This window comes from Myodes glareolus, chromosome 7 (genome assembly GCF_982192425.1).
Source record: "Myodes glareolus chromosome 7, mMyoGla1.1, whole genome shotgun sequence".
Classification (NCBI taxonomy): domain Eukaryota; kingdom Metazoa; phylum Chordata; class Mammalia; order Rodentia; family Cricetidae; genus Myodes; species Myodes glareolus.
Window position 1 is genome coordinate 31,940,426 of NC_142032.1, and position 25,475 is coordinate 31,965,900.

The following is a 25,475-nucleotide window of genomic DNA, read 5'->3' on the forward strand; positions in this document are numbered from 1 at the left end:
CAACTCTGTCGTTTGCAGATGTGAAGGAAGGCGCCATCAGACGCACAGAGACAGGTGGTGGTGCACAGAGACAGGTGGTGGTGGTGTGAGGAGTTACAGATGATTGACAGATGGTTTGCAAATGGGAAGAGTCGAAGCAGATCAGGATAAGGGAAGCTGGAGGAGGGTACGAGGAGGTCAGACCTAAGTGTTGCTCCTGTTGTCTGGCCACATAGTAACTGTGACTTTTCATGTTAATTGTCACTTTGACATTGTCTAGACTCTTGATTACATTAGTAGGGAGTAGGAAGACCCACCCACGATTGGTGACACCATTGCTCAGCAGGGGCTTCTGTATTAAGAGTGCGAATGATGAACGGACCCTGGCATGCAGACTTTTGTTTTAGGGCTCTCTGTGCTTGACTGTTGTTAAGAAGAGCGAGTCCCTCCAGCCCCTGCTGCGTTGGCTACCCCACGGTGACTGCAGCTGGAAGTGGAGGCCCGATTTACTTTCTCCCTAAAGCTACATTTAAAGCGCAGAGTATTTTTTTTTTATCCATGTGCCAAGAAGTAGAACTAAGACAGCAATCCTCGGCCTGTAGCTAAGGGCCTTCTCTTCGAGTTTCTACTCTACAGGGAATCTAGTGTGGTTTGACTTTCTGTAATAAAAAAAACTTCTGTGACTGAACAGATTTGGTCATGAAATCCTCCAGTACCCAGAGAGGAAACTTGTTACCAATAGGTGCATGAGTACAGTTATGTAGGCTTAAGCCATGTGGCTATGGGTAAGGTAAAAAGGGTGTTGTGGATGTCTAGGTGATAGGGGAAAAAGGCTACATTTTTTCAGCAGAATTTGAATATTCATTCTTCTACTCAGAAAATCGTAAAATGCACAGTCGCTCATGAAACATTTATCATATTGATACCTGCACACACACACATACCCCATGGTTTCCACACGACAGTGGAGCCAGGGATATGCATGCTGGCAAGGAAAAAATCTGCCAAGGCACTCTCCACCCTCACAGTCTGTCCCCAGCTTTTCCCTTCAGCCTCTGGCAAAGAAAGACCTTTCTCATACTGGTGACATTGTCTGGGCAAACTCGAATATGAGTGCTTTGGTCTTCAGTGTTGATGATTTCCTTGGAGCCCTTCTGTGTGTCTTGCCAAGTGTAGGAGGGTGACCTCGGGAGGAGGCTGAATCTGCCCGCTGCCTGCTCTGTGCAGAGGCTGCTTGCGGGGCTGCCCAGGAGGTGCTGTCCCTCACAGAGCTCTTTCCCAAAGACTACTGCATTCCAGGAGTGATGTCATCACTTCATTTGTATCACAAATAAGTTTGTGCAAAACTCAGAAGCGTAAGATTTTCAAGGGATCTTGAGACTCCACGCTACCTCGAACCCCAACTTTCGGTCCGTCATCTCAGAGATGTTCTCAGTGCAAACACCTGTATGTTTACTTTTCGTTGTCACGTCTATCTGCACACTCACTTCGTGTGTGGAGGTCTGAGGACAGTTTGCAAGGGTGGGTAGCACTTGGTTCTCTCCTCCCACTGTGTGTGACCCAGGGATTAGAACCCCAGCAGGCTATCGGACTTGGCAGCAAGCACCTTTGCTGGCTGAGCCACCTTACCAGCCCTATTGTTTTCTTTCCTTGAGACTCTTGTTAGTTGAGGTTGGCCCTGACATCAGGGCAGCCTTCCTGGCTCAGCTTTTTAAGTGCTGGGGTTATAGTCATGTATCACCACGCTCATCTATTTATTCTTTAAAAAGGTGGATGATAAAAGTTTAGACATAGTTCAAGGTAGGATGCTTTATGCTTAGCATAAAGTTTAATGCCTCATACCACACCAAAGGGAGACAGAATGATCATGATCTGAACAGTGTGTACGAACACTGTATAGGACCACAGGAATGGGGGCAAAGCAAAGCACGGATACTTCTTCCTATATAATTAAGGCCAAAAAAATAGGGTTTTGTCATGGGTTACATGGAGAACATGTGTTCAGGTAGCCTTGTGCTTAGGCAGCAACACACAGCTCGACTCAACATTGCCTGCCTGCCTGTCCATTTCAGGCCATTTCTTGTACAGATCCATTTTTATCTGAAAAATCTCCACAGCCATAACAATAGGTCAAGTGTATAAGACCTACGAGGTTCTAAAACATTTATTTGAACCAGGTGTGGTAGCACACACCTTTTATCCCAGCACTAGAAGGCAGAAGCAGGCATATCTTCAAATTTGAGGCCAGCCTGGTCTATTTAGCAAGAGTTCCAGGCCAGCCAGAGCTCCATAGTGAGACCCACTCTCAAAATGAAAAGAAATAAATTCATTGGGTGCAAAGTTCTGGATCTTTTAGGCACACAAAGCAAGGAAGCTGCTATTAGGAAGTTGTTCTCATGCAGAATTCCAGAAGGAGGAAGGTGTACTCAGTGAATTCCAGGAAGACGCTGCAGTCCCTACCTGGAGGCTCCTGGGAAGCCCTGAACTCTGTCCTCTGGCCATCAGCACCAGGGCATTATGCAACGCTCTGAGGCAGGGGCACAAACAGGTCAGAAGCAGGTGTTTGCTCCACAAGTAAAAAACTTGCTGCTCAGAGGCAAGAAAGATTGCCTAAGCTCCTGCCCAGTGGGGAGTGCGGGTTGGGAGGTTGGGAGTGCACGTGGTCCAGCGGCCCTGCAGGGCTGAAGGCAATGAAAATGACAGCTTGTCTCCAAGTGGTTCTTTGTGTGTATGTGTGTGTGTGTGTGTGTGTGTGAGAGAGAGAGAGAGAGAGAGAGAGAGAGAGAGAGAGAGAGAGAGAGAGAGAGAGATATTTTACTGTGCAGCTCAGGCTGGCCTCTGACGCACTGTGTACCCCAAATTGGCCTTAAACTCATGGCAATCCTGTGTCAGTCTCCCAAGTGCTAGGATTAACGGCCTGAAGCGCAGTGCCTGGCCTCCTAGTGGCTTTTAAGATGTTCCCTTCCTCATTCTATCTCATTCTTAGTTACGTGAATTGTGCTCCATACTCAAGAGTCAGTGCCTGGGGACTCCTGTGCCTAGGAACGTGATCTTTGGGAAGAAATGTGCACCTTCTTGAGTGGAGCTCTGGTGTGAAAGCAGGGGATCTGCTCCCCCCCCCCCCTTTTTTTGGTTTGGTTTTGTTTTGTTTACACAGCTTCCTGGGGTTGAGCTGCCCAGGAATTGGATGGCACTATCTATCTCCTGGGTGGGGGCTTCTCTTACTAGGTAGGAGGCAAAGGCTGCCACTTTGGGATTAGAGATCTCATGTTTTCTGTAGAAAGGGAGGCACTTCTCAGTCAGGCGGTGGTGGCCCACACCTTTAATCCCAGCACTCGGGAGGCAGAGGCAGTCAGATCTTTGTGAGTTCGAGACCAGCCTGGTCTACAAGCTAGTTCCAGGACAGGTTCCAAAACTACAGAGAAACCCTGTCTCGAAAAAAGAAAAAGAAAAAGAAAGAAAGAAAAAGAAAGAGAAAGGGAGGCGCTTCTCAAGGCAGGCAAGAAGGGACAGTGATGGGAATTGTGTTCTTTCAATGGAAATTGTATTTAGATTTGATTATGGTTCAAATCTTAGACTTTGAGACATGGTTCTGCTGGTCCAGACTCAGCAAATACATACATCTCTGTGAGCTTTCCCCTTTTCTCTCATTTTCTTTCCTTTTATTACTGTGTGGCCATGTCATGATGACAGCTAACTCTGGGCTTCTAAATACATTGGGTTGCCTCTTCTGCGTATATACTCAAGTGCCATTTGTCTGAAAGGGTGTGAGAAATAACAGCCAGTGAGCAAACCTGTGAAGCTATTCGCACACTACGCTCTGTGTTCAGAGAATGGTTTTTCTTATGTACAGGTGAGGAAGCCTGAGGTCTTAGATGTTATCATAGCAGTGTCCTGGCTTCTGGTTGGGGAGTTCAGTTATGATAGGCAATGGATGAGTAAATGAGAACAGCTCCTCACAGCCTTCACCCTTTCGGAAGCGTGACCAAGAACGGACCGTTTTAGATTAGCTTCCAGTTGCTGTGATAAATAGTCTGACCAAATAACTTACAGGGAGAAGGAATTTATTTGACTCAAATTCTAGGCTGCATAAGTCAAAGCAGCAGGAACGTGAAGAAGCCCAGGCACATTGAATCGACTGTCAAAAGCAGAGAGTGGTCCGTTAGTGCTTTGTTAGTGCTCCTTCCCAGAGGATTCAAGACTGTGCTGGGTTACCAGTACCCTGTGATGGGGGTAGAACCCAGGACCTGTGTATTGTTGACTATTGAGCTCCAACCCCGGCCCTTTGCTTTTTAAAGGCAGGGTCTTAACCTGTGGTATAGGTTAGCCTCAAAGTCAAGAACCCCTGCCTCCATCTTTGGAGAGCTAGCAATTACAAGCCACACCATGGCTGACTTACTATCCTATCTATGGTTCGGTGTCTATTATCTTGGTGGACAGGGCATAACTCATTCTATTACCGCCCTTTGTTTTTAACAGAAAGAAAAAGAGAGTGTAAAGTTGAGGCTACCATAAGTTCCCATAGAGAAGAATTTATATCGATCCTAGCTAGGTAGAAGCAGAATCAACGTGAACTTGGTAAGTTTGGCTCTTCCTATAGGTAGGTGGAAGGATACAGAAGGAAGAGAGAAGAGAACTAGACTCTGTCAACCTGAGTTTAGTGTTCCCCATCACATCCTGAAGTAGTAATGGTTTGATTTTCTTGTACTAGGAAGATTCAGGCTCCTTCACTATTCTAGTTTAAAGAGTCTGAAGTTTCCAGAAATGTCAGCATCTCCCATGGTGGTGTTCATGCTTTTCCACTTGAGAGTTTTAAAAATGTGTTTGTTTTTACAGTGATCTCACTATGTAGCCCTTGCTGGTCTGGAATTTGCTTTGTAGGCTAGGCTGCCCTTGAATTCACAGAGATCTTCCTGCCTCTGTGTCCTAAATGCTGGGATTAAAGGCGTGTACCACCATATGCAGCTCGAAAAGCATTTTTATGCTTCTGAGTATAATCTCTTTGTTCCTCATTTATGCTGAATTGGCCTACTAAAAATCACACAAACATTTTAGGAGCTTCTTCACATTCAGATCTCTGCCCCCTTTTGAGTGTCAGGTACCATCTTAGTTCCTATGTCAGTGGAAAAGCCAGCCCTGCCATTTATTCCCGGTAAGACTGTCATTGGATTTCGACTTAACTGGTCTTGAGAGTCGGGTCTTATTTGGGCTACTTTTAGGGAGTGGGGCGATATCTCCCTCCAGGGTTCCTAGACTACTCCCCTTGGGGACACTGGCCCCACCTATCTTCCTGGTCCTTGGGAGGGTCCTCCATTGCAGATCTATAATAGAAACTGTCTTTCATATCGTTGGTAATGAGCACACACAGCAGTCACCATCATAGGTCTAGAGAATGACACCTTATGAAAATGGAAATAGAAAATGAGAGAATACAGAGTAGATTACTGAGGGTCTGATGGCAGAAATCCAAACAGCACAGTGGAACTTCTTCTTCCAGGAAGGACAGTAGTGTTCTGGGGAAGAGAGCAGGTGGGCTGTGTCATCTACAGGGGAAGAGGTCGGTGGGTTGATTGAGGTTCGGCAGCCTTCCTGGATCCTAGCACTGAGCTCTGGAGCTCCTGTCACTTTCCTGACCTGCTTCTAAGTCTCTGAGTTTTAAAAGCACATTTTTGAGATGCAGCAAGATGGCCCAGTGAGTGAGGACGCTTGCCACGTAAACCTGGAGACCTGGATTTGATCCCAAGAAGCCTTGTAAAGGTAGAAAGGGAGGACTGAGTCCTTGGAGATGTCCTCTAACCTCCACACATGGGTTGTGGTCAGCACATGCTTGCACGCATACATGCACACACACGCGCACATGCTCACGCACACACAAGCACAATGAGCACATTTCTCAGATAATTTGACTTAATGAGAAAGGTGGGCCCATAATTGTGGATCTTGGCACAGTGATCATTTCCCTATCTGTGAGGCTTGTGTTTCTGCAGATCACCCCTTTCCTGCATGGTAAGGAGTCCCCTGCACCGAAAAGATTGTGTTGGTAGTCTGAGTAAACGTCAAAATCTAGAAATTTTCCTGAAGTTGAAACCGTACTGGTCAAATTTGAAACTTTATTTGTTGCAGTTTATTTCTGCTCTAGTTCTTTCAAGACTCTTCAGAGAAAACTAAAACGTGCCGGTTTCCCCAGTTCTTTGACGATGGTGTCAAAAACCTAATTTATCGTGGGTGGGGTGGGAAGAGAGGGTTCACTAGGCCAGCATCTTGTGTGTGAGTGAAGGCGCATGCCTGCCATGGCACATGTGTGATGGCCAAAGGACAACTTTCCACAGATCAGTTTCTTCCTTCTACTATGGATTCTGGGGATCAAACTCAGGCCTTCAGGCTTGTGTGACAAATACTTTTACCTATGGATCCAACTTGTCCATCTTACCATAGTTATCTCTAACCAAGTGACTTAACATTATATCATTCTTGCCAGGCATGGAGCCCGTTAGAGCCGAATTGCTTATCCCAGTTCAGCTGTTTATGGAACATGGCTTCAAGATTCTCCCCAGCATTAGACTGTGAAGATGAATAAGCAATGCCCAGGACAGATCTTTTCGTTTGATTATTTGTTTTGAGACAGGGTCTCCTACGTAGCCTTGGTTATCTGGGAACTTACTATGCAGACCAGGGTGGCCTCAAACTCAGAGGTCCTTCTGCTTCTGCTTCTGCCTCCAAGTGTAAGATTAAGGATGTGCCACTATGTGGACTTGGGGATAGATCTTTGGGCTGAATAATTGACTGCGACATTTCCCGAGTCTCCTGGAGGCAGTGTGGAAAGATTCTGCCTCTGCCTTCACTGGATGGGTCTTGGTTTTTGTTTCCTTTTCTGTTGATACAGGGTCTCCCTGTGCCACCTGGGTTGGCTTTAAAGTCTAATCCTCTTGCCTCCCCAAGTGTGTGCTGCCTTGCTTTTGGTTTTTAATATATTCAGAAACATAGTACCAAGCATAGATAGTGCCAGTAGATAAACATCGTTTAGACCATCTGGACTGGTTACTTTGGGTGGTAGAGACTTCAGAATGTATGGATATTTTTTGTCTGCCGAAGACCTGGAGACCACTCTGGCCTGTGGGTGTGTTTCAAGTGTCCAGAAAGGCCCAACTATGCCATAGCCTCTCTAGAAAATGTCTGATCAGATGCCTGTATTGTTCTGCTAGAGTTGCTGAAATGTTACACTGCAATCTGGATGACTCCAGCAAAAAGTATTTGTCCTCTCTTAGGCTGAGTTAAATTTCAAGGTATTGGCAGGATGGTTCTGAGTTGATGCTCTGAGGAAGGATCTCTTCCATTTCTCTCTCTAACTTCTAGTCACTGCTGGCATTCCTTGGCTTATCAATATATGACCACAGTCTCTATGTCAAATGGCATTCTCTTTGAGTAAATGTCAAATGTGCCCAAATTGCCGTGTTCTTCTAAGAACAGCAGTTATTGGATGGAAGAGGCCCCTGATCCAGTACGACCTTGTTTTAATTTGATTCTATCTGTGAAGTCTGAATTTCCAAGCAAGATTACATTCAAAGAGAGCGAGGATTGTTGCTTCAGCGTGTTGTTTTAGGAGGCACGGTTTGGTTGACGGTATTCTTCTCATCCGTTGTTCCTGCTGAACTGTGTTTCCCTATGGCCAGATTTTCTCTTGTGGACTCTACACACCTCATATAGAATGATCTTCCCATAATACAGAGTGATAGTCTCCCAATAGGAAACACCCAACAGCAGCTAAGGGTTAAACTCTGGATTTGACCAGCAGATCCTTTCAGACTGCTCTCATTTGAGAGCTGGATCTTTGTCCAGATGGCACAATGTGGTACAGGGACCTGTCCATCTTGCACAGGATCTTAATTGAAGCTGGGCTGGCCTGCCAGGCACTGCTAATTAATTTCCTCTCCTACTGGGCTCTTGAATCAATCACTTTGCCCCTAAGAAGATTGTTTGGGAAGTGATTGGATTTCCTGCACTCAAGAATTTTATAATTCTTGCTAACTAGGTCCCTTCATGGGAACACTAGTTGAGAGTTGGTGTGAGTTTTTCATTGTGCTTGTTATTTTAGGTTCGGGGGTACTAGGTTGCTTTGTTTTTGTTTTGTTTTCTTTTTTTAAATAGCTTTCAGATGACAGAGAGAAAATATTCAGTTCAGTAGAACAATCAGAAACAAAATTTAATTCATGTATTATATAAGGTTATGACCTTGCCTGCTTCCAGAGACTATAAGACAACTGAAAAAAAAAATAAAAGAAAGGAAGAAAGAAAGAAGGACTAAGAGGTGACTCAGTAACTAGGAACTCCGACTGCTGCTACAGAGGACCTAAAGTTTGTTTCCCAGCACCCACAATGGGCAGCCCACAACTGCTTGTAACTCCAGCTCCAAAGGGTCAACAACTTCTTCCGGCTTCTGAGAATACTTTTATACATGCACACATACACACATAAACACACACATACATACATACTTACATACACACACAAATAAAGAAAAACTGATAACAGAAGAAATATAATATTACTATGAGAAGACACTTTATTTAGAGGAAATAGAGCAGAAATTAAAAAGAGATCAAAGAAACATGGAATTCGGCAACTGTTCAAAAGTTGAATAAAGGAGTCCCAAGGATCTGAGAATGGCTTGGCGGGTAAAGTGCTTGCCACAGAAGCATGAGGACCTGTGGGTCCCTAGCACCCATATAAAAGCTAAGCATGACAGAGCATGCTTGTAATTCCTGTGCCCTTGAGGCTGAGACAGGCAGATCCCTGCGACTTGCTGGCCAGGAATCTAGCTGAATCTGTGAGTTCTGGGTTCAGTAAGAGACCAAAAGCAAGCTGGAGGATGATCAAGAAAAACATCATCCTCTGACTTCTGTGCACACAGCTAAACATGTGCACACATGTGTACACATAAATGTGCATGCATACAGGTGAAAGAATGATGAGGGACTAAGGTTGAGAAACCAAGTCCCATCTGGGGATCCTCCCACCATGTTTCCTTGTATAGTTTAATGATGGTTGCATGAATGATTGTGTTTTCTGTACAGCTGTTCTGATACGAATAACCAGACAACATTTAAACTATAAGTGGGGCATTTTCTCTAGTAACTTTTCTTTTTCCCACGATCAGGTGAAAATGAAATCCTTGAAACTCTGCATGCCATTGCAAGCAAAAACCAGATCTGGAGATCGTATATTGGCATGGGCTATTATAACTGCTCGGTGCCCCAGACCATTTTGCGGAACTTACTGGAGAATTCTGGATGGTAAGGTATCGCTTCACTAGAGACCAGGAATATGAGGCTCATGGTCCCTGCGTCTCAGAAACTGCCCCTTTCTTCTCTCTGAGCTCCATGAACCCACCTGGCTTCTCTGGCTGGGAAATTCCTTGCAGGGTGTTGAAGTGGATTCTTTTCTCTTTCATTTCCATAAAGTCCAGGTCCGATGATCTCTTCCGTGACAACTTGAATCTCTTTGCTGCTTTTGAACAAGACTTCATTCCTCTTTGGTGAGACCCTGGAGCACTTTAGGTTGTATCGGAACTTAATCACACAGTATTGTAGCCTGGGAAAGAATCTTGGGCATCTGTCTTTTGCCAGAATTTCTGAAGGACGAGACTCATGTTCCTCTTCTCCCCACATTTCTTGGTCCCTAACCAACAGAGATGACGTGACACGGTATGAGAAGAATGAAGACCGTAACATCAGCTTTATTGACGGTACTTTATTGGGAAAGTGAACATATGTCTGTGGACAGATATGTGCTTGCATGGTCAGCTTCTTGTTCTCACCTCGCCTTGCCAATCATAAAATTTCTTACCACCCCTGGGAGTCATGTGTGTCAGAATATGACCCTCAGGAGTCAGTTCCCTTCTGCCATGGGATCTGGGGATGGGGCTCAGGTCGGCAAGTTTGTCTGGGAAGCTCTATCCCGCCGAGCCACCCTGCTGATTTTATCCCATCTTTAAAGGAATCAGGTCTGATGCACCCTCATGCCTGCCCTCCACTCCTGTGCGGAGGAGAGTCTCACTGCAATATTCCCTACTTGCTTATTAATGTGAGAACGGAAGAGCAGGCCCATCGACAGAACGAGTTTCAGTCTCTTGGTGCATGAATGTGCTTTCTAGTGTGCTTGCATTGCTAAGGCTTGTTTTTCACTGTGGCTCTGAGGAAAGTTTGCATGGCAATCTCTGAGGTTGATTTCGGAGACAAATGGCCTTACTCTCCCCACTTAAAAAACAAAGCCTGCTGCTACCCCTAAAAGGACGGGGCAGCATTGCGTTCTCTGCCTGAGCTCTGGCCTGAGGCCTTCGCTCTTAGTGACCATACAGAATATCTGCCATATTTCTCTCTGGCTGTGAGCTGGTATGCTAATTAACTAGGGGGTAGCCAGTGTTTTGAGAGGGAGACAATACTCTGTTTTTCCAGCCTCTAGCTTTGGGCGCATTTTAAATATTGCTGCTTTGCATTACGCCAAAGCTGCTCTGCGCCCTGCCGTGCTGATAGGGAGGGCCGTGAGCACGTGGGTGGGAGATTGTTCACATTATACTTCTGAATGGTTTCCATAGTGATGGAGCCAACAAATTCCGGTGACGTGAGGTGAAAATAAATGGGCCACAAGACTCGAAAGAATACAAGCGTTTGGGCTCTATAAAAGAAACTGTAAAGCTGGGCTAGAATTTGTTTTCTGTGGTCCACTAACCCAAAGTCTCAGTCGCTGATAACATTAATAACGAATACCAACATTTTCCTTGTGGCTTTCTGGTTTTTATAGTCTTGGCTGGCAGTAAGATTAACACAGCCTTTTATGAATTTTATGAACTCTCCTCGAAGCCCCCCTCCTACATTTTCCCAGTTCTAAAAGAAAATCATAACCAAAATGATAGAGGAAGCTGGTTATTTTGGGATAAATGCCAATATCATATTGAGTATATTACCAAGTAACCTATTTCAGAACTGTAAGTCTGCTTAGAAAGGGAGATGCTTTTAAAACGCATGTAGAAAAAAAGAAGCCATTTGAATTAATGTCAATTTAGGCATATCCACAGATCACAGATACCATTCTTTCCTCTTTTAATTCTTCCTGGTGCCTGAGACTGAACGCAGGCCCTCACACATGCCACTGTTAGGGACCACTGCTCTGCACTTCCTCAGATAGGTGTTTTTAAATGCATTTTCTTTCCTATCTGTATGACGGCAGCCCTTTGGTGGCATCTTTTAAAATCTTTTTTTTCAATATGTTACAAAAATTTTATTTTAATTGTATGCATTCTGGGTGCTTTGCCTGAATGTGCCGCTCTGATCCACATGCTTATGTGGTGCCCACAGAAGCCACAAGGGGGCGTAAGATCCTTATGGAACTGGAGTTACCACTTAAGTATAGAGACTTAAACCCCGGTCCTCTGGAAGAGCAGCCAGCGAGTGCTCTTAACTGCTGAATTGTCTCTCCAGATGCCCTTTGATAGCTTGCTTGTTTGTTTGAGACAGGGTCTCACTATAACCCTGGCTGTCCTGGAATTCGCTGTGCAGACCAGGCTGAGCTGGAACTCTCAGAAATGCACCTACCTCTGCCTCTCTAGTGTTGGGAATAAGTGAGTGCCACCATGGCTGGTTTGGTAACATTTTTAGCCATGACATGCGGGTTATTCTTTACTTCCTCTCATAGGTCGTTGCTAAGAAGAGCTTTTATGCCTGTTTTATTCCCACAGTGATTAAAAAACGAAACCAAAAACCCGCAAATATTTTAAAAGTCTGAAGTAAAAGAAATGACTTTCAAAGCAGTGGTGGCTACCTTAACTCAACGTTATGTTATGTAAAGGGTTAACGATGGGAAGGTTGGTCATGAAAAAGAAAACTACTAAATCTCACCAGCAGAGGTCAGAGTGTCATTGCAGTCTCACATATGAACACCCGTGCCCTTCTCCTGTGGGTAGTGGGAAGCCAGCAGAGATACCTGGGTTTTATTTATTCACTGCGCACGTGTGTGTTTATGGGTATGGATGTGTTATGTTTCACGTGGGGAGCTCAGAGGATAGCCACGTAAGTTCCCCTACCCAGTAAGCCATCTTGCCAGCCTTGTCAAAGATACTTGAACTGGGGGTCAACATGTGCACGTTTGCATCTCCAGGATTTGGCAGTTTCGTAGTTTAAGCCCTGCCAGATGAGCAAGGCAGTGGAGAAGGGGTGGCCAGGTACAGATCCCATGGGATGATCCTTATTTGGATCTGAATTTTATGTGATTCCATTTTATGCTCTTATGAAAGAGGGTTTCAAGCAGTCCAGGCTAACCTCAAACTCACTATGTCACCGAGGGTGACTTTGAAATTCCGCCCTCCCTACCTTCCTGTCTCCCACACCCGGAGCTGGAATTAAAGGAGGCACCACCATACCTGGTCATTTTTTCTTATTCTTTTCAAACTGATGAGAAATGTAAGGGTCTACTGTTTTTATTTGTGGGTGTGGGTGACAGGTACATGTGTGTATACCGCACAGAGACCAAAGAGCGAAGGGCATTACATCCTCTGGAATGGCAGTTATAAGTGGTTATGTCATGGCCTACTGACTTTAGATTTTTGTTAGTTTTTATCACACACACACACACACACACATACTGTCTCTCTGTCTCTGTTTCTCTGTCTCTCTCTCTCATTGTGTGTCTATGCGTGTATGTATGTGTTCCTTTTCCTTCCTTTTTTTCTCTCTCGAGACAAGGTTCTTGCTGTCTTGTCAAGGTAGCCTCTAACTTTTAATCTTCCTGCCTCAGCCTCCCAAGAGCTGTGACTACAGCGTGTGCCCTCACACGTAGCTTTTACGGCCCTAGCTGACGTGCAACTTGCTATGGCAGTGACAGCTGTTGCCCAGTGTTGCTCAAGAAAAACACCTGTAAGGGAGGACTGCTTTTGAATTAAAAAGAATATTTTAGTAGCTATTACTTTTTTTCTTTAACTCAGAGATTTGCATGTGTTTGTATTTGTATGTGTAGGCCTCATGCAGCCTGCTGCTAATCTTGACAATGTGTCCAATCCCATTACCATTACATCTGCTCCAGATAATAACTGTCTTGCCTCCTTAAAAGAATTAGGCTTGGTAGTGGTGCACACCTTTAATCCCAGCACTCAGGAAGCAGAGGCAAGTGGATCTCTGAGTTTGAGGCCAGTCTGTGTCTACAGAGTGAGTTCCAGGACAGTTAGGGCTACACAGCGAGACCTTTCTGAAAACAAACAACAAACAAACAAGAAAACAGGGATTGTGCGGAGAAGACTAGCCTGGTGCCTGTGCAATGGCACAGATTGGTGAGGTGTTTCATATTTTTAAATAACGCGGGCTTGGGCTTTTTGACTACACCTCTTTAGTTAATGGTCAATAACAAACTCAGCTGTTGTTGGTATGATAGGGTGGGGAAAAGAAAAAAATCATGCAGAAGAAAATCCCTGTTTACATTTTGATTCAATGGCTTGCTTTTATAAACTTACAGGAATGAGATATTTTATACTTTGCTTTTCAGGGTCTTTTATTCCTGTTATTTATTTGAGTGAATGCTCTCCACTTTAAAATTAATATATTGTGAACATCGTCTCATGTCAGGAATATTGAGAGCATCGTTTTCAATGACAGTAAGCTCTAGGCACGCCGTTTAATTTATCTCACCGTTCTCTTTAGCAGCCACACAGTTTGCTACTCGTTTTCTTCTATAGTATTCATTACCGTGCCAAAATCTTTTGAAATATTTCTCTCTCCTCATGTGTTCTCTTCCTGAGAATATATTCAGTCTTTCCTATTCATCAGTTGAGGTAGCTGGCATATGCATATATTTCTCTGTGGGAATGTGTATGTCCGAATACCTGTCTAAATCTCAAAGAATGGCTCTGAAAACAATAGAAGTGCCCTGTTGGGCAGTCGGTCTGAGCATATGGCAGGAACAGTGTCACATCTGTCTTCCTGGTAGCAAGCTGTATGTGATGGTCTTGTCTGGTTGGAGATCACCACTGCCCATTGTCTGAGCTCGCATGTGACCTCAATTCTTTCGCGTTCCCTTTCAACTGCCTGCCCTTTGTGTTGTGATGTATGAGCCATTCATTCCAGTTCTCCACTCACTGAGAGATTGTCTTTATAGTTGCAAATCCAAGCTGCTCAAGAAAAGAACTGAGGTAACAATGTGTTCTGCTGTACACATATATACTCAGTTGCACCAGTGAAAGATTCAGAAAATGATTTCAAAGTGCTGGTGCAATACTGTGTGCTAAGATTGTCTTCAAAGATAAGCCGTGTTAAATAAAGCCAACATAACAATGCTTTCAATGCCTGCGTATAATTACCAGAACAGGAGAGAGAGAGAGAAAAAAAGAAAAGGATATAAAAATCAAATCAAAGCCAAAAATAAATCACTTAGAACTTTTGGGTTGGCATTTTAGTTGATTGTTTATTGCTGTGATAAGACACCATGACCAGGGCAACATATAGACGAAAGAGTTTGTTTGTTTATTTATTTATTTGTTGGTTTTTCGAGACAGGGTTTCACTGTAGTTTTAGAGCCTGTCCTGGAACTAGCTCTTGTAGACCAGGCTGGCCTCGAACTCACAGAGATCTGCCTGCCTCTGCCTCCCAAGTGCTGGGATTAAAGGCGTGCACACCACCGCCCGACCAGGCTGGGTTTTAAGAGCCAGATTATAATAAAACACACGTGGATGCCCTAGGGAAAGAGCTCTGTCAAGTGTTTGCTGAGGAGCAGATCCCCGGCACCGGTGAGTGCTAAAAGCGTCTGCAATCCCTCTACTGAGGAAGAGGAGGTAGCTGGATCGCTGGAGCTCATGGATCCGAGCTGACTCTGTGAACTTCAGTTTCAGAGAGTTTCTGCCTCCAAAGATAAGCTGGGGAACAACCGGGGAAGATGCCCAGCATTAACCTCTGCCCTCCACATGCCCCTGCAACACACGTAAGGAATACATGTGTATGATAATTAAAATAGCAATGCAACAATAAAATACTGCAAAGAGCTGGGGGTGGTGGTACGCCTATAATCCTAGAACTTGAGAAGGAAGGAGAACCTGGGCCAGTTTAAGGACAATCTGGAACCGAGTGGATGTCAGGTAGCCTGAGCTACGCAGCAAGATTATGTGTATAAATATAATAATAAAACAAAATGTCAGGGGGCTGAAGAGGTGGCCCAGGAGTTAGGAGCACTTGTCACTCTTGCAGAGGACCCAGATTTGGTTGCCAGCACCTACACGGTGGTTCACAATTATCTGTAATTTTAGTTCCAAGGGATTTGATAACCTCTTCTGACCTCCATGGACACTAGACACATGTGATACACATACACACATGCAGGCAGAGCACTAGGACATGTAAAAGTAAGACATGTAAAAAAAATACAGAGGGAAAATAAGTACTGGTTGTGCCCAAAGAATATTGTCTCTATGACAGTTCTGTTCTTCCCCATAGAAACCTAAAGAGAACGTGCCATTAATTGACGTTTCATTGCTATAACCAAATCCTCAGCATAAGTAATTTAGGGATGAATGATTTCTTTTGACTCAGGGCTTTTATTTATTTGGGGGGGGGGGCTGTGCTCCCTGGGGACCTCTGCCAGAGCATACCCAGTCAGTCTCAAGGACTGAGCTCAGGTTGTCAGGTTTAGTGGCAAACACCTTTACCTGCTGAGCTCTCACCTGTCCAGGTTCATCCCAGAGGTCTGTCTGTCATCACGGGGGCGGGGCGGGGGCAGAGCAGTTTGTGTCCTGGCAGCTAGGAACCCGCCTTCTTTTTCAATCCAATAGTCTTCCAAACTATTGGATGGTGCTCTTCACTTCCATTGAGTCTGTGCCCACATTCTGGCTGGGTCTTCTACCCCAGTTAACCCTTTCTGGAAACTTCCACACACACACACCCAGAAGTGTACTTCATTGATTCTTCTAAGCAATTTTAAGTCCAATCAAACTGATCATCTTAGGATCTTTTTTTTTGGTTTTTCGAGACAGAGTTTCTCTGTAGCTTTGGTGCCTGTCCTGGAACTAGCTCTTGTAGACCAGGCTGGCCTCGAACTCACAAAGATCCACCTGCCTCTGCCTCCCAAGTGCTGGGATTAAAGGTGTGCGCCACCACCGCCCGGCTTCATCTTAGGATCTTACTGATAGATGTGTGGCATAATTCTCAAGAGATTTAGGGATTGAATTTGAAAGCAAAGGAATTTCATGAGCTTTTCTGGATAGGAGAGGCACAGTTTGGACGTGGTCTTCTGTTTCCCCCTCAGGGTCACCCAATACACTCCATATCAGCCAGAAGTGTCTCAGGGGAGACTGGAGAGTTTACTCAACTTCCAGACCATGGTGTCTGACATCACAGGTTTGGACATGGCCAACGCCTCCCTGCTGGATGAGGCAACCGCAGCTGCAGAGGCAATGCAACTGTGCCACAGGTGAGAGACTCAGGGACGAGTTCCTCCACGGCAGGGATGTCCCCTAGTCCCCAGCAACCTCTGGTGGGATTTCATAGAGGAATCTAGAGTCTCCCCCAGGAAAAAAAATGGCAACGGTTAAAAAAATATTCTGAATGTGGGGCCATCAACGATTTAAAATGAAATACTAATGAAGTCGAGGTCTTTCAGGCAGAATGCGCACCTGACTTCATTGCAGCTTTGGTCCTCAATACACAAACCATGTGTGCACTTTGAGCCTCATGTGCCTCATGTCACACACCACCCGCAAATGCTACCTGAAACCTCTCAGCTCTGGTTCAAGATTGCTGTATGTTCTGAATTACAGCAGTGGGGTTTTTGCTTTTGTTTTTGTTTGTTTTTGGTCAGGCCTAAAGCACCCCAGGCTGGATGCTTGTCTGAAGATGACCTTGAACTCCTGATTTCCCTGCCTCTACCTTCTGAGTGCCAAGTATAGGGTTATGGGTCTGAGTCACCATGTCCAGCTGAACTATGGTGCTTCTTACTGTACATAGAGAGTCTTCTGTTCTCATAGAAACATGATAATTTCACCTTTCTTAATATTTTTCTGCCATAATTCCTCAGCATGTACATGTCAAATGAGCATATCTTTGGGTTATATTAATGCTTGATTTCAAAAGTTTCCTGTTTCATTTACTGATGAATTTCAGAAAAAATTGCTAGATGGATGTTGACTTAGGGTAAAGACAGAATTCCTAATTGGCTCTGGATGTACTTCTGCCATATTGTGATTGTGTGTGTGTGTGTGTGTGTATGTATTGTATATATTTGCATCAAGGAATATCTTACCATTGATAGTCATAAAGTCAAAGTGGCCATTAACTTTAGAAACACTAACGATATTCTACATTTTCTATGATCAAACATTCAGCCAAGGTTTAATTATTTTTATTTATTCATTTAATTAATTTTATTTTATGGACATTGGTGTGAGGGTTTCAAATTCCCTGAAACTGGAGTTACAGACAGTTGTGAGCTGCCTTGTGGGTTCTGGGAATTGAACCCAGCTCCTCTGGAAGAGCAGACAGTTTTCTTAACCGCTGAGCCCTCTCTCCAGCCCCAAGATTTAATTCTTTAAAAATAAGCACATCTATCTCATTAATATGCAAATTTGCTGTAACAACTGGGCCAGGTATCCCAACACAAAAATAATTAAATAGATAAATTTGTTTTTGTTTTTTAATAGTTGATATCTATCTATCTATCTATCTATCTATCTATCTATAATCTAGATATCAGGGTTGTTCCAAAATAAATTTCTTTATGTTTTATTGTCAGCAAATCTTGATTTGGATGTGTATGTTATATATCTATATGCCTTCTCTTGTGAAAAGATTCATCTGATAAAAATGAGTCATGAGTTGATCATGAGTTGAGAAAGTCTAAGAATAAGAAGTCCTGGTCTTAGACTCCTTCTTGCTGTACTCTTGAAGAGGTTTACCATTTCTCTCTCGTTCCCACCCCTCTCTCTCACACACACATATATGTTGTGGACATTTGTGTGCACAATACACTTTTATATATAATATATGTGTGTGTGTATATATACATACATATATATATGTGTGTGTGTGTGTGTGTGTGTGGTAAAGATAATATTATCAGTTAATAAAAATAGTCTGTTCCAATAGGGTTTTTTTTTTTAAGCTTTCTAATAGTTTGACAGAAAAACATTGTTTTTCTTGCGTAAGTCCCAAGGTGACTTATTGGACAACTCCGAGATGTTATCAAGGACAGGCGTCCCTGTATAACTGCCATCTTAAGCATACATTTCATCCTCCTGTGTCAGCAGATGATGGTTAGACCTCTAACCATGAGATGACATCTGCCCTCAGGAAGAAGTGAAGGGCGGGACCTAGGAGTGCTTCTAGCCAATCAGAGGCCTCTTTACAGAGATGTCACTCAACGGTTTTCACTTATATTTCCTGACCACACTTCCTTCATGTGACCTGAAGAAATCAGTTCTGTGTGGGCCTGTTTCTGCCCTTGTTCCTCCGGAGTCTAGGGAAGGGTGGGTATTGTGTAATGAAGCACAGTCAGCACAATTCTTCGGAAGAATTTGCCTTGTTCTCATGATTTTTTTTTTCTATTCTCCCTACAACCACTCCCCACTCCTTGTGCTGTCTAAACCCAGGGTCTTGGATATATACTCCTCGTCCTTGGTTTTTCAAGGTCATGAGGACTTGAACTTGGGATCCTACCTCTCCTCTCGGTGCCCTCTCCTCCTGTCTTTGTTTCCTATTTACAATGTATTTTGAACACCTCATTCTTTCTTACCTTTCTAGAATAGGACTTTGAGATTTTTCTTAGTTTGTTTTGCATGCATGTGTTTGTACATGTGTGCACGCAAGTGTGTGTGTGCGTGTGTGTGTGCCACATGTGTTCAGGTGCCTATATAAGTCAGAAAGTATCAGGTCCCCTTGGAGCCACCTGAACCTGGGTCCTCTGGAAGAGCAGTAAGTGCTCTTAATCACTGAGTCATCATCTCTCCAGACCCAAGAATTAGAGTTCTTGGTGTCTGTGCCCTGAAGGTGCCACGATTATTTAACCTCACATCTGCTGTTACACATTTCATTTATTTTCACCATTTTCTGTTACTAAAAATATACCATGCGCAGCCCTAAAATAAAGCTTTCTCGGAAATTCTAATTGTTTCCTGAGGATCCATTTCCAGAAGTTATTGGGTCACAGGGCACAGTTAACAATGGCTCTACAGTTCCCCTTCCTCCACTCCGTCTTGGAAGACTATTAGAACACACCTTCTGGAAGAATTCTCACATAGGTTGGGAAATCTGCCCATATTCAGGGTGTCTGCCAAGGTTTGGTGCCTCTGTCCTTGAGTGCCCATATGAGTTACATTACTTGGCTCCCACATACGTGGGCTATGGGGTGCAAACAGGTACAGACTCGCACAAGGTGGGAAAATCCTTGTGGTGAAGCCGACCTGGGGCCTCTCCGCTTCATCAGCAGCGTTGAGAGTAAGTTCAGCTTCTTCCTGAAAGACACACACAGAGTCAATTACGTATCTTTTTTGTCATTATTCTCAGCTTTGTATTGTTTTTCAGTAATTTTTGTTCCCTCCTTCTAAATCTTAAAGTTATTTTTTTTTCTTATCCTTTCAGGCAGAATCTCGTAGTCCAGGCTGGCCTAGAACTCACTGTATAGCTGAGGATGACCTTGAACTTCTGATGTGCTTGTTTTCATCTCCAAGTGGTAGAATTAGAGCCATTCACCACCACCCCCATTTTACTTCACACTGAGTGGAACCCAGGCTCTCAACACATGCTAGGCAAAGCGGTCTGTCGTCTTCGCCACATCCTGGTTCCGGTGACAGCTTTTAGCTCACACTCACAGACAGGAAGGTGTCTGGTCTTTGCTGACGTGATGGATTGGGCTGAGGGTTTCCTACCTGCCCTGCATGGCTCACCTTGAGCTGCTCCATGGAGGTGGACTACTCCCCCTCAGTAAATGTTTGCTTCTTCCCTCCTTTCTCCTTGGATCTGCATTTAGATTAGCTTCGTAAAGCAACCTGGAGAGTTAAGTGGTACGCTTTTCAGTTTTCACCTAGTCATTGTAAAGTAGGGTTGTCTCCGTTCATTGAGTCTCTGCTAGCAATTTTCTCCAGTTTGTTTTGATTCAAACTGTGGGAAGTATTTCACACTAGGTGACTATTTTTTTAATTTCCCCTACTTAACATATTCCTTAAGTTGATATCTGTGCCAAATAAATCTTGCTGTGAGTTCAAGGCCAGTGTGGGCTGAGATCCTATCTCAAAATAGCAGCAAAACAAAACAAAAATTGAAACAAATTATATATAAATTACAAAACTAATTATCTGTATTTAATGAAAAAATCTATCAAACTGAGTAGAATATAATTCAAAGTAAATCATGCTATTTACTACTTCAAGTCTCCAGTGGCACTGTTGTGTATTTCCTGGGAAATTAATAGCGTAGCATGACGCACAAGGACACACACTCCATGCCCTTTTTTCCTTGTCCAGAGATGCACTTGGTACCTGAATTGTTGTCTGTTCACAAGGGTCTTGTTTCCTGAAGCCATAGAGAGGGAAGTCTCCCAGCACCGGCACCCTAGAGCCCACCCAGCTCAACTCAAGGTGTTTGGCTTAGATCATCTCTAAGTGTGCCTCTTTCTAGAATTCTTTTTTGCTTATGTGTGTGGATGAGTAAGGGTATATGTGAGTGTGTGTGTGTGTATGAATGTGTGAGTATGTGTGTGTGTGTGAGTGTATATGTGAGTGCATGTGTATATGTGAGTGCGTGTGGGTGTGTGTGGGAGAGTGTGCACACGCACGCCTGTGCATTTCTGAGGCTCAGAGACAATCTCTGGAGTCATTTCCCCTTCCACTCTATGGATACAGGAATCCGTCTTGTTTTACCCAGCGGAGACTAGGCTGAAGCACCCCATGTGGCAAAATTCTAAGATGTAACACGTTAGAAGACTTTTTGGGGGTAGTCATTTCAATTTCCTTTTATACCTAATATTTCTAATAGTCTTGATTTTTGCTAAGTTAGAACAGAGTTGAATTTCCTGGGCTGCAATCAGGAGCTCCCAGTTCTATTTACGCCATGCTAGATTTTCCCTCCTGCTTTGCCTCCTTAGGAACTCTGAGCTTAGTGCTGGCAAAGTGGTTCGATTGGTAGAGAACATGACCAGGAGTAACTCCAGCAATACCTGTACTAGGCTATGTGACACATACCTGGAATCTCATCTCAGCACGGTGGAGACAGGAGAATCAGAAGTGGCTCAGTTGATAGAGAACATGGCCAGGATTAACCCCAGCAATACCTATGCTAGGCTTAGTGACACACGCCTGGAATCTCATCTCAGCACTGTGGAGGCGAGAGGACCATAAGTTTAGTGAAGGCCTAAGACCCTGCCTCAACAAAGACAAAGCAAACAGAAGCAAATAAGAAAGCAAACAAAAACTGGTATTCGGAACCTCCTTTGGAAATGTTCAAGGTTGAATGTGCTTTTTCTTTTCAACAGACACAACAAGAGGAAGAAATTTTTTGTTGATCCTCGTTGCCACCCACAGACAATAGCCGTTGTCCAGACTCGAGCCAAGTAATTGATTTAATTTGTGCTTTGAACCAAGGGTAATATTATCTTCCCTCTACCTCACCTCTCTTTCCCACTGCCAGTCTGATGGGATGTGAACCTGTTTTCCGTTGAGTTTGCTGAATTGTCTTTTTCTCCTGCTTTCGTCCACGGATGTCTCTGCTAAGTACCTTGTCGGGTCTGGGGGTACACACACAGCGAGTGTAGCTGTCTTTGCACTGTAGGAAGTTACCATGCTATTCTGTCATCGTGTGGTAAAACTGAAAACATTCAAATCGGCTTGTGGCAGGAGGATTTCAAGTCTGAGGCAAAAGTGAGTCATGCAGTAAAAACCTTTCGCAACTAGTCATTAGGGCTATAGCTCAGTAGTAGGGCACTTGCCTCACATGGGTGAGACCCTGGGATCATTGACCCTGGCTCAATCCCTGGGATCATGAAGGAAAAAGTCAGAGGACTGACTGATCTCACAGTGGGTAAATACACACACACACACACACACCGAAATGAAGTAACTTCAGCTGTTTCAGACAGTTGGAGAATCAGAACTCAGACAGAACTGCTATGGTTTTGTGTATACGTGTGTGCAGATGTAGCTTCTAAAGGATCCTCCTAACCCCTAGAAGAGCTGTGCCAGCAGCTCTAGTGCCTTGGCCTCGGCTTAATCCTGTGAGCCACTGAAGCATCCCCAGCTTAACCGCCACTGCATTTCCTTTCTGCTCTGGAAATACGGACTATTTTTCTGCCCCACACACCCCTCCAGCAGGGATTTTAAGTCATGATTAGACAGTTTCCAGAATCTTCCTTAGTCCTTCCTGTTGTCAGGATGTTTTTCATTTTTATCATAGCTGGCCCGGAGTACATGTCACAGTGATGGCTCGGTTGCTGTAGGTATTGGATCTCTAGCTCTAGGAGGTAACATTCCTCGCAGGAGCAGGTTGGAGTGTTGAAGAGGGGAGTGGGGAGGACAGAAGGAAGGAACAGAGCATAGCGAGGCATGCGTGTGAGTTGGTGGGGAGCACGGTTACCAAGGAAGGGCCAAGTCTGAAATGAGGGGGGGCCTGGGAGTGGGACCCTGAGAGAAAGCACAGGAAATGAATACAGTCTCTCTGGAAATAACCTGGTGTTCGTTACATTTTCTGGGCTGGCAGGATGGATCAGCTGGCCTAGCAGCCTGAGTTCTATCACCAGAACCCATGGTAGAGAAAGCTCACTCTCAAATGTTGTCCTCTGACCTCTTCACATGTGCCTAGGCATGTGAGAATCTGCACTCACAAACATATTACACCTGTGCACACCTGTACACACACACACACATATACATGCACTCACAAACACATCACACACGCACTAATAATAATAAAGAAAAAAATTTCCCTTTATTTACAGATATAGGGGGGTGCTTGTCGAGCTGAAGTTACCACATGAAATGGATTTCAGTGGCAAAGATGTCAGTGGGGTGCTGTTCCAGTACCCAGACACTGAGGGGAAGGTGGAGGACTTCACAGACCTTGTAGAAAGAGCCCATCAGACTGGGGTAGGTAACCCCCTTGTTGAAGCCCAGGAAGGTATGTCCTACTTTCCATGTGTCTGCCTTCTGGTGTATTTTAATTCCTTTACAGTTACCACACGGAATGGTGAAATTCCCTTGCACTGCCCCTGCCTGTTCGCGAGTGTCATTCACTAATCCGTGATGCTCAGCAGCATCCAGTAAATCTTTGTTGCGTGGATGAATGCACAAGCAAATGGAATTCCCGAAATGCACCCTCCCTGCCAGTGTGTCTGTGGTAGAAACAACTCCTGGGGCTTCCCAGCGCAGGAGACGGTAATAACCTTGACCGCGTCTCCGTTCCCTCCAGAGTCTGACCTGCTGTGCCACTGACCTCTTAGCTCTGTGCATCCTGAGGCCACCTGGAGAGTTTGGCGTGGACATTGCCCTGGGCAACTCCCAGAGGTTTGGAGTGCCGCTGGGCTATGGGGGACCACATGCCGCCTTTTTTGCTGTCAAAGAAAGCCTGGTGAGGATGATGCCTGGAAGGATGGTGGGGGTGACAAGGTAAAGTGTCACAGCCCTCATTGTGATTCTGACCTTCCCTGTTCTTTCTCTTTCCTATTTATTAAAGATTTATTTTCATTGTGTGTGCGCGTGTGTGTGTGTATATATGTATATGACTATATGCCATGTGTGTGTAGGAAACCAGAAGAGGACATTGGGTCCTCTGAAGCTGGAGTATAGGCAGCTCTGAGTTGCCCAGTGTGGATGCTAGGAAACAAATCAGGATGTATTCAACAGCAGAGCCACCTCTCCACCCACCCCTTCCTCTCCCTGTTCTTTTTCTCTGATTTCTCTCCAAATTTAATTAGCCCCTGCCAAGTAGATTAAAGACAAGTACAACACCAACTAAGAAGAGGGAATCCATTTTGGGTGTGCACCGGTACTTCTGCACACTGTAATTCAGACAATATGAAAAGTGTCTGTATCCTCTGTAACGTATGAGTATAGCCATGTACGGGGAATCTCGGTTGACAGAGGTCTGGGGAGATCCGCACATGTTAAGTGCTTTGTGTCTAACCAGATAGCTCTTGTATATCTTATTGTGGAAGGAAGAACTCACTTATGCAAGTTGTCCTTCACACACACACACACACACACACACACACACACACACACGTCCGTACGTTCGTACACACTCGCACACCAAAAACAAGTGCAGAGAGGAATTAAAAGCACACACTGAGTGTGATTCATTTGGTGTCTGGAGGTTCCTGCCATGTGACTCTGAGTCTTCATGGCTTCTCCCTGATGGTGCTTCCTTCTTAGTTTAAGATTTGTGCTGGGGAAATCTGAGTTTTACCATAGTCCACCCAAAACTATCTATCTATCTATCTATCTATCTATCTATCTATCTATCTATCTATCCATCCGCCTATCTATCTCTATTTATCTATCTACGCACCTGTAATCTATCATCTAATATTTATATCTATCTTTATCTATCTTCATCTATATACATATCATCTATATATATCTATCTGTCTATATCCATTTATATATTACATAAGAAGGGAAGTCTTTATGAGGTAAGTAATGAGACTGCTCACATTCCTTTTCTGTTTTCTTAATAAGCATTCAGTCTCTTCAAACCTCTAGTGGAGAAATTCTGTTTTCTCAGTTTATCACCATTTCCCCTCTATCAGTCATGGAGACTGAGTAACATACTCCCTGGTCCTATCACCCTGTTAGACAGAGTAGTTCCTGACAAATTTGCTCCAGGCTTTATTGTACATGCCTCGGTGCCTCGAAGTTCAAATTGCAAGCCTATAGATAGCCCTATTGAGAATGTGGACATCTGGAAGTTGGTTTTTGTTTTTCTTTTTTTTTGAACTTGCACCAACACCAATATACTGAATCCCCTTCAGCTGGGAAAGCAAGTGCATCTCGGACAGCCCCGGGCTGTGATTACCTGTACTGAGTGCATGTGTTGTCTTGACTCAGGGATGCCACAGGGAAAGAAGTGTATCGCCTTGCTCTTCAGACCAGAGAACAGCACATCCGGAGAGACAAAGCCACCAGCAACATCTGCACTGCACAGGTAAGTGTCGTATCCAACCTGACTGCTGCGTTCATTCTCCAGCGGCTGAACCGCATGTACACCAGTGATGGGAGATCTTGTGGCCGGAGAAGCCTGGTCCTGCATCCAGCGGCTGAACCGCATGTACACCAGTGATGGGAGATCTTGTGGCCGGAGAAGCCTGGTCCTGCATCCGACTGCCGTCCTGAGTCATACATTTCCTGTGCATTCATTTCATCGTGATTAACAATACAATAAAAAGTGCTCTTAGGCTCTTGGGGCCCGAGAGATGGCTCAGGGGTTAAGGGTACTAGCTGCTTCTCTAGAGGATCCAAGTCGGGTTCCCAGAACCCATGAGGTCCAGCTCCA

The 25,475-nt window shown here is 44.5% G+C and overlaps 1 protein-coding gene across 1 annotated transcript in view; it reads left to right on the forward strand.

Moving 5' to 3' along the window:
- The window catches only part of Gldc (glycine decarboxylase), an 80,099-nt gene that overhangs the window by 9,776 nt on the left and 44,848 nt on the right, over positions 1 to 25,475 (forward strand). Inside the window, exons 3-8 of the mRNA XM_085693779.2 lie at positions 9,134 to 9,269; positions 16,252 to 16,416; positions 21,466 to 21,543; positions 22,924 to 23,071; positions 23,394 to 23,590; positions 25,031 to 25,127. Of these exons, the coding sequence (XP_085549905.2) occupies positions 9,134 to 9,269; positions 16,252 to 16,416; positions 21,466 to 21,543; positions 22,924 to 23,071; positions 23,394 to 23,590; positions 25,031 to 25,127 (821 nt within the window). The remainder of the gene's footprint in view (positions 1 to 9,133; positions 9,270 to 16,251; positions 16,417 to 21,465; positions 21,544 to 22,923; positions 23,072 to 23,393; positions 23,591 to 25,030; positions 25,128 to 25,475) is intronic.